The sequence below is a fragment of the Alosa pseudoharengus genome, unplaced genomic scaffold, assembly GCF_046254945.1.
Source record: "Alosa pseudoharengus isolate Yale_2024_CS ecotype anadromous, Long Island Sound unplaced genomic scaffold, YU_APseudo_1.1 YU_APseudo_1.1_scf_17, whole genome shotgun sequence".
NCBI classification, from domain to species: Eukaryota; Metazoa; Chordata; class Actinopteri; order Clupeiformes; family Clupeidae; genus Alosa; species Alosa pseudoharengus.
The window spans coordinates 23,495,126-23,503,877 of NW_027468640.1; the positions used below are offsets into that span (position 1 = coordinate 23,495,126).

General features: G+C 43.6%; 1 protein-coding gene across 1 annotated transcript; it reads right to left on the reverse strand.

The window, feature by feature from the left end:
* Positions 1-1,221: 1,221 nt before the first annotated feature.
* Positions 1,222-6,596, reverse strand: LOC143127481 (uncharacterized). Its single transcript, XM_076289013.1, has 3 exons — positions 5,104-6,596; positions 4,947-5,008; positions 1,222-4,601 (listed from the first exon to the last, which is right to left on the reverse strand). The coding sequence occupies exons 1-3, from the start codon at positions 5,142-5,144 to the stop codon at positions 1,843-1,845; spliced, it is 2,862 nt and encodes a 953-aa protein (XP_076145128.1). The 5' UTR covers positions 5,145-6,596; the 3' UTR covers positions 1,222-1,842.
* Positions 6,597-8,752: the final 2,156 nt, after the last annotated feature.

Here is an 8,752-nt window from a genome sequence, read left to right on the forward strand (position 1 = left end):
CACCACCACTATGTGTGGAACCGGTAATTTTAGATTGCAATCAGTTGGCCTTCACACCGAAACTGAGCAGCCTTTATCAGGTTTTCCATTGCATTGTCTGCCTATACAAGCAAAACCTCAGCCTGCCAAGCAGCCTCCACAAACATAGATTTGAATGCTTTGAACAGCAGTGGAAAGACTTGTGTCAGCAGACTAGGCACAGCAACTCTGGCGGTAAGGAGTAAGCTAATGAGAAAAACATCAGTCGTTCAGCCCCAGAAAGAAAAGCGTGCAAACACACACCAATGTCCTCATCCCTTTAACTAAATTATTACTCCATGTGACATGCCATGTTTTTCATCTGAATCAACCCTCAAAATTACTTTTTGATCACATGGCAGCATGGAAGAATTTGTTTTGAGGAAGAGTCCAGGAAGACTCGATTAAGTAATGAATGTTGCACTGATTTTAGCCAAGGGAATTCCTTACATCTTTTCACTCAGACCTGCCACAAATTATGTAGAAAAGAGAGAGTTCTCTGCGCTTCTGCAACACAAATGTCTTAATTTATTTTTTTTAAGGTGCATAACAGTGACTAACGTTTTAATGTATGGTTACATCTTCATCAGAGTCCTTGAAGATGTAACCTTACATCAAAATGTTAAGTCACCGTTATGCACCTAAAAAAAAAAAATAAAATAAAAAAAAAAATAAAAAAAATTATATATATATATATATATATATATATATATACACACATACATATACATACATACACACACACACAGCTCAAAAAAAATAAATAAGGGAACACTTCAATCATACACTGGATCAGTACTCTGACACTGTTTCGTTCTGAGCACAAGTAAAACTTGAGGCGAGTGTTTTATTTTGCAAGAACTGTCAGACATTCTGTGAATGTAGTTTGAGAATGGAGAAAAGGATGGAAGACTGTTTTAACAATTGTGGAAAACTAAGTGTTCCCTTAATTTATTTGATATATATATATATATATATATATATATATACACACACATACACACACACACACACATATATAATTTAAAAGACTTCTGTGTTGCACCGGCATTCTTTTTACTCTACACTGCCACAAATGATGTTTAGCAAAATCAAAACCCACTTCATTATGCAGGAATAGGCTACTCCAGTACCAACACTTAAATGTACAAGTGACAGACAAGGCATTTAATTAAGTTTAAATAATTTATTGTAGCACTGATTTGGGACAGTTTCATAGAAACACTCAGAATCATTCTTCATGGACAGAATCATTTCAGCAACAATAAGCCAAGTAGGATCACAAAGGACCATCTGGAGACCAGGCTCGAGTTCTGTCCAGGCAGTTTGCCTTTAGTCCCATCCAAAGCATTCCCTGTGGAGTGTGGACAGGCCTCAGCGAGACCTGGAACAGTCATTCTTCACAAATAAATAAATGCATTACCTGCATAGCCATTGGATGACTCTAAAGAACGTCTGAAAACAAAGAGTGCCATAGCATCAGAGGGAGGCAGCAAGCTCAGAGATGGACAGACTGTGCCTGCGCAGAACTACAAAACAGACCCACTTATTTCAAGATTTCAGTGTTGTGCCATCTGAGGCTCTGGAGGATTCATGGTGTAATTCTTGGTCCTCTCCAGATGGACTGTTTTGGACTGCGTCTGTGGAGTTAGAAATGGTCTAGACATGGTCAACACCATCATTAACATCAGACAATAGACCAGAAACAGTCTTCCCTGCACTCGGTTTAGCATCACCAACATCAGAAACCTGGAGTGGCTTTAAGTTCATTATGGCCATGTCTTGCTGTAGGGGTCAGGAGTGGAAAATGGTTTGAATAAAACTCTACCTTCTACTTTCAAGGACATGTCTGCCAGCCACAAAGCTGCTTGTGGATTTTGCACTCTGGATTAAATGTGCAGTTCTGGGATCCAACTGGACAGCCTTATCAAATTCTACACTATGTTTCTCATGTGCAACAGGGGGAGCTATGGAGCCTTCTGTAGAGGAACTACTCCCCAACCCACCATTCCTTTCTGAATTTGCAGACTTCACCATACTCTGGTTTTCTGCATCCCAGGACCTCCCCTTGACCTGACCACCTGATCTTGGAGTAAAGCGTCTGTGGATGTTCATGGTGTCGTGTGACGAGCTCTGTTGGGCCTTTTGACTTTGCTCAGGATACTGACCGTCACTCGGATCCCGATTTCTCTGCCTGTGTGTCTTTAAAAGAGTTGGTTTCTGGTGGATCATACTGGTGTCGTCCACTGTCTTGGTGTTACCGTTCTGTTCAGCAGGAAAATGACTGCTTTGAAGAGTAGAGACATCGCCTGGGTGCGGTAAAGCAGCATAATCATCCGATTCTAGTGCAGACCGAGTCTTCTTTCTTGGTCTGATAGCAGCACTTCCACCGATGTCAGCCAGGCTGACTGGTTTGAATTTCCTCCGGGGTTTTCCTTTCTGGGAGCTGGCGGGCGAATTCATACGTGCCCCAACCACAAAGCTACTTGTGGAACTTTTGGTCTGAGTCAAGAGGGCCATGTTGTGATCTAACTGTGACAGTGTTTTCAGAACATCAGGGGTCAGCCTGGACCCACGGTGACCTGAAGTTTTTCCATCAGCACCAAAATAATCTGGTAAAGGCATCGATGGTATGTCAAAATAACCAAGCCTGGTTTGAATTCTAGAGCCTTTTCCAATACCCTGGCTCGGAGCGGATCCTCTTCTCGGAGAGCTGACTGAACTTAAGCGACCAAATTTAGGACCAAAGTCAGCGTTGCCAGTTATAATGGTAGAAAGTGCTGCGCCTTTCTGGGACTTTTCTTTCTGCCTGGAGCTTTGGATCGCACCTACATCAACTCGGCTGTAGGGGCCTGTTAAAGCGTGACTGGGCTTGGTGCCTTTGTGTCTCTGCCTAAGAATCGTTGAGCTCGATTCCAGAGCATAGCCACTATTTTTCGTCTGCTGGGGCACACGTGTTGCACCACTGACCCCGCCAGACAGGTGGCCTTTGGTTGTGTCTGGTCCTGGTTGGCTCAGGAAATAGTATTTGGTAGGCTGGTGGCGCACAGGTGAGATCTGGGTTTGCCTGGGGCCACTCTCACTCACACCAGAACCGGCTTGGCTAGGTTTAGTCTGAACAGGACTTTTTGAATCCTCAATGCGATTCTGTCTGAAACCCTGAGGTTCATTGCTTGTCCTCACATTTGTATTCTGTCCAGGCTCAGCATTGCTGCTGCTGCTGTACTGAGGCATAACTATGTTAGGGTCATGATGTTTGCCGTCATACTCATTTTGCTGAAACTTTGTGCGAGTGCTCTGACCTTTTCCACTGACTGCTGTAGCTGTAGGTTTAGAATACTGATTGTAAGTAGACTGAACAGAACCAGAGCTGCCAAGGGCACCAGCATTTGATACAAGGTCCAGGCTATTCTTTAATGAACTAAGGGCATCAGAACGTGAAGGAAACCAAACATTGACAGATGAATGAGGCACAGTGAAATGGTGGCTAGTTTTGACCCTTGTGGTTTTCCGGACGTCACCAGCACTTCTATGTTGATCAAATAAGCCATCTGGTCTGGCAACCATTTGAGGGTCTGCATTTTTAAGTGCTTGGTAGCCACCTGGCACGGAGCTTCCTGCATCACTGGGTTGTCCCATAGCAGAAGAGTTGCTGGCATGAATCACTTTATATGGTCTGTATCGGCGTTTGGCTGCATCACCCAGCTCCCCAGTCTTAGGTTTGTCAAGGCCATAGCCATCTCTGCTCGACACTGACTGAACATTCCGGATGTTGCTTTGGGGGGCTTGTACATGTCTGGATTCAATAGGAGAGTTTACCTTTCCATGTTGTACATAGGAGGAGCTGCTGTCTACACTAGACAAGGACTGCCCCTGGCCTTCGTGGTGAACCGTTAGGGGATGTGGGATCCAATTTGGTCTTTTGTGTAGCTTAATTTTCACATATTGAGCTCCTCCTCTGGACAGAGCCTCTTTAAAGGGCTGCTCAGCAACAGATGTGCTCACTGTAGCGTTGCCTCCAGCCCCAAGCCTGTGTGCTTGTCTGACACTAGCAGAAGCCTGCCTACTATGGGCACTGCTTCCAAGAACATTTATAGCAGAGCTAGAGACAACAGAGGGCGAGTCCTGCCAGTCAGCATTATGACACATGATAGAACCACCCTCACATACTGCAATGATCCTGGCGGAGTCACTTTCTTTTGCAGCTCTGGACTCAACTGGGTTTGTGCTCCAGTAGCCAAACTGAGATTGAACAGGCCTGTAGCTGCCGTGGACCACTGCAACAGGTCCTGGGTCAGTGCTCCCTGGACTACCCTGAAGAGAGCGACTGGGGTGTCTGATGGCGGTCTGTGTAGATGGCACACCACTCTGGGAGTAAGAGGAAGATCGTCTGACGAGTTGTGGCCTTCCGGGTGTGTGACTTCGGAGAGCTGGGCGGTCACTCTCTGTTTGAACCCAATCAGACCCAGCCATCCATTCCCCAGAGAGGGGACGTTCCATGGGATCTTCTGCAGAGTCAGGTGCCCCCATCCTCCGGACTGCTTGCAGGCCACTTTGCTTAAAGTCTTTGAAGACATCGCTGCCTACAAAGCAAGCATCAATAATGAATCTCTCCAAATAAAATAAAATGCCTATATAATAGGCCCAACCAAAGTTACATTACAAAAGGACATTGTTGTATCACAGATGTAATGGAATGATTAAGCAATGGTGAGCAAATGGAAGGGTAGGCGTAGAATCAAGGACCCTTTTAATCATGGACTTGGGCTGGATTGAAACGGTCACAGAAAGTAAAGATGGCAAATCCACATGGAACAAAGTATCCACATATCCAATTGTGTCTGACTCCATTCATGAAATAAAAGCTTCTCATAATAAATTGACATTTGAAACTGACCACAAAAATGGGTCAATAGGTTTTAACTTACGTTCTTGATGTTGACCACAACACACACATATGCCTGTTAAAGCCAGATAAACCAGTGCAAGTCTGTAGAACAATGGAAAACAAAAATTACCCAACTGAACATATCACCATTTCAGCTGCTCATAAACATGAAATCAGGATGTGGTTTGGAAACTTACCTGATGTTCAATCCCAGAAACATGCTGCCCTGCTGATCCATGGACTACAACCAACAAACAGGCCAAAAGGAAGACACATCATGGGCTCATCATTCAAAGCCTGCTCTGAGCATGCTAATTGATGACTTAATGAGTTACAGCTGAGGGAAATAAAAAATGGGTGCACTCAATTTGAGGGGATTAGACAGAATCCTCCCTATAATTAGTCAGCATTAAAGAGGCCTGTGGTTTGGTTCCATCTCTGTGGACACAGCGTGTTGATGATTTGGATTGTTTCGCTCAACAAATCTGTTTGTTTGTGTGTGATGTGGTGTGTCTGTGTAATTTTTTTAGCTGGTCAGGGTCTCTTGCTTCCTATTCTGCACAAGACGAGTCCCCCATTATAGCAATCAACAAAGCAATGTCAAATATGTTGTGTACACAAGCAAATAAATTAGCCTCTAGGCGTATACAGACACACTGAGATGTTAGACAGTAGTGCACAAATTCCCAGGGCCTGTGAATGGTGTGAAGGAGAATGAAACAGCTACTTAGTTCATGTGTGTTGGGGCAGACTCAACACCACAGCAAAGTACTAGTAAGGTCACGCAGCAATCATTATACAAAGAGCCAGCAGGCAGGCAGCGGCATTTGTGCTGGGGTGCGATGCTCCATGGGGTACACACCTGGGGTGTGTGGCTTAACACAGTGGTCAATGGGCAACCCTATTAGAATCATAGCCTCTGTATTTGGGGATATGAGCCACGGTGCACCGTCCTGAATGTGAGATGTCCTGAGTTAACAACCAACACATGCAAAGATGTGTGTTGTTTTTGTGATTTTCTAGAGATATTGATGTGCAATGTGAGTAGATGTTATTATCATTATTTGTAAAGGGGAAGATAAAAACACTGCATGTCTAAAGTTTGAACACCACTTTTTGCTGATCTTGGTGCATGGTTGGATATGACTGATAGGCACACCATTCATCTTTGAAAGGTTTCCAGGAGAATGCATTGTTCAATACCACAAGGTGGCGGCAGCATACTTGAAAATGAATAGACCACTTTAGGTGAGGTTTCGTCGTTTATTCTGCATGAACAACAGCGCGGTCTAATTACAAAATCAGACTAATACATGGGCTAAAATAAATAGCTTTTAAAATATTAACTCAATAAATAAACGATAATTTTCAGCTAGTATAAAACACTAACCTAAGTCAAACTACGCAGTATAACAAAACAATGTTTATCAAGAGGCACGCGTTATGTCAGTCTCGTTCTAAAAAATACATAATAACTTAATTTTCTTAAGACGCATTTTTTTTTATTAATTGGATTTTTTTTTTTTTTAAAACAAAACAAAAAAAAAACAATAGGCCTAAGGATATTCTGTTCAGAATCCCGAAGCAGCACCAGGTGTGGTCCATTTTAACCACTTGAGAAGGACCAAAGATGGTGTATCACATGAAGCACTTAGTTGGCCAACATTCAGACAGTCTCGGGATGTAAGTAGGTCCATCTTCATTCACATCATACACGCCATCAACACAAGATCCCTCATGTCTTCATCAGAAACATCTAGAAACGAAGAGGAAGAAAGTGGTCAATGAAGTCAACTATTTCAAGAACAGGCTGCCGCTAGCTGTTAAATGTGGATTATATAATTTTCAGTGAAAAAACTGAAGAAAAAACACTCACGATGTCTGTCTCCCGGGTCGTCACCGCCACCGATTAGGACTTTGTTACAGAAACGTTTGAAGGATCTCCAAAGTCTTTTCCCTCTGGACGGGGGCACCACATCCGTATCCGAATTGCTCTCTGTTATGTTCTCCTCGCGTTTGGGGACTGTTTCTTGTGTAGACTTCTCTGGATCCTCCTCATCATCAGACATGCTGTCATCGAGGACACCACTTGATACCATGCGCTCAAACAGGTCTTCGTCTACCTGTAGCTGTCTTCTCACCTCACCACCAGGGAGGATGGTAGGGTACCGACACAATGGGCAGACAATTGTAACTTCAGCTGGTACATCAGCGGTACACACACGGCCTATCTCATGTGCTGTCGACTGAGCGAGTAAATTTAAGCAGCATTCGCAAAAACTGTGTTTACATCTTAGTTCTCGCGGACACCGTCGCCCGGCGTTGTAAATCTGGTAACAAACTCCGCACTCAAGTTCCATGTTCTCTCCCGGAGTAGCTGTCTCAGTCATATGAGACAGGGGGAAAGATGTGAGTCATATATAGGCTTATGATGAGGCTTGCGTAGGAGTCCCTAGCCTACGCCTTCTTCGTCTGTCTGCCAAAAAACACGACACACCAATGTGACGTCAGCGACCGAAAGGCAAACTCCCTTCATCCATCCGAGACTGGAATACCTCAGCGCTGAGCCACACCTCCCCCGGGAAGAGCGTTAATTAATAGCTACAGGAAAAGTGAATCAACTCGACGGGGGAGTCTTGAAATGTTCAGAAATCAATGTACCATAACTTGGCAAGATAATTGAGAAATGTTGACCGATACAGTCGTGTGGTTATGAACAAATAGGGAGATGATAAATAGACAGATAGATAGATGAGGCTACAGTGAACATCCTGAAAAATGAGGCACTGTCTGTTGTAAAAGCACCTTTTGCTAGAACTTGCAGAGTCAGCAGACTGCTGTAAACCTGTATGAGTTTAGTGTAACAATACCAACTGACCTTCAATCAATCTGCCAGTGTTATATCCTTCAATCAATCTGCCAGTGTTATATCCAGGTTAGGAGATCTTCAGCAAGAGTTGAATTCATAGCTCAGCTGCTATTATGAAAGCCTGAAAATGTGTTTAGAACAATACAGAGAGAGAGAGGGAGATTGCAAACATGTAAGCCACTGAGAGAGTATGGGCGAGTGATACAGTATGAGTTAGATACTAATGAGTGAATGCAAAAGTGTGTAGGCTAGGCTACAGGTACCTGGCTAAAGAGGGTAAAAGTGTTTGTGTGTGACTGTGTTTGTGTTCTTGTTTTTGTTTTTATGTGTAAGACGGCACATCCCCCAGTCCTTCACCAACAAAAGAAAGAGACACTTTGGCATTGTCAATTTCCCAGAACTCCAGTGGTTTTCCGCCTCATTCACTGTGTCTTTCACCAATGATGTCAGGCTTCCGGCTCTACTGAAAGCCCCATGGACAAAGTCCCGGTGCTCCTCCTATGCCGCGTAATCCAGGCTTCTAGTAATAAACACTGTGGCCTAGGCCAAAAACAACAATTAGTTGTAGCTATCTTATTTTGCTAACACAATTCAAGAACTTCCTCTGTTGCAACAGGTGACAATCCCAGTATATTCCTATGCTGGATCTCTTATGCCACATTTTAAAAGAAATATTTCCCTTGTTCCTGGAAGAGTATAGGCTGCCTTAACATCCAACTCTTTCTGAAAAAAAAAATGAAACGGTTCTTTGCTTTGCTTTGAAAATAGAAGCATTTACAACCTGTGAAGAAATTGCCACCAATAAAAAAAACACAACAAAGCAGTATATTTAATGCCAGATAAGGAGGTAAGTACCTACTTTGTCCAGTGATATGTGTGTATTGTGTGACAACATGAATCATCAAAGAGATTAAATCTGGGCATGCGTGCCCTGGCATGGAGATGTTTGTAAGTGCTGAGCATAGCAACAGTCGGTT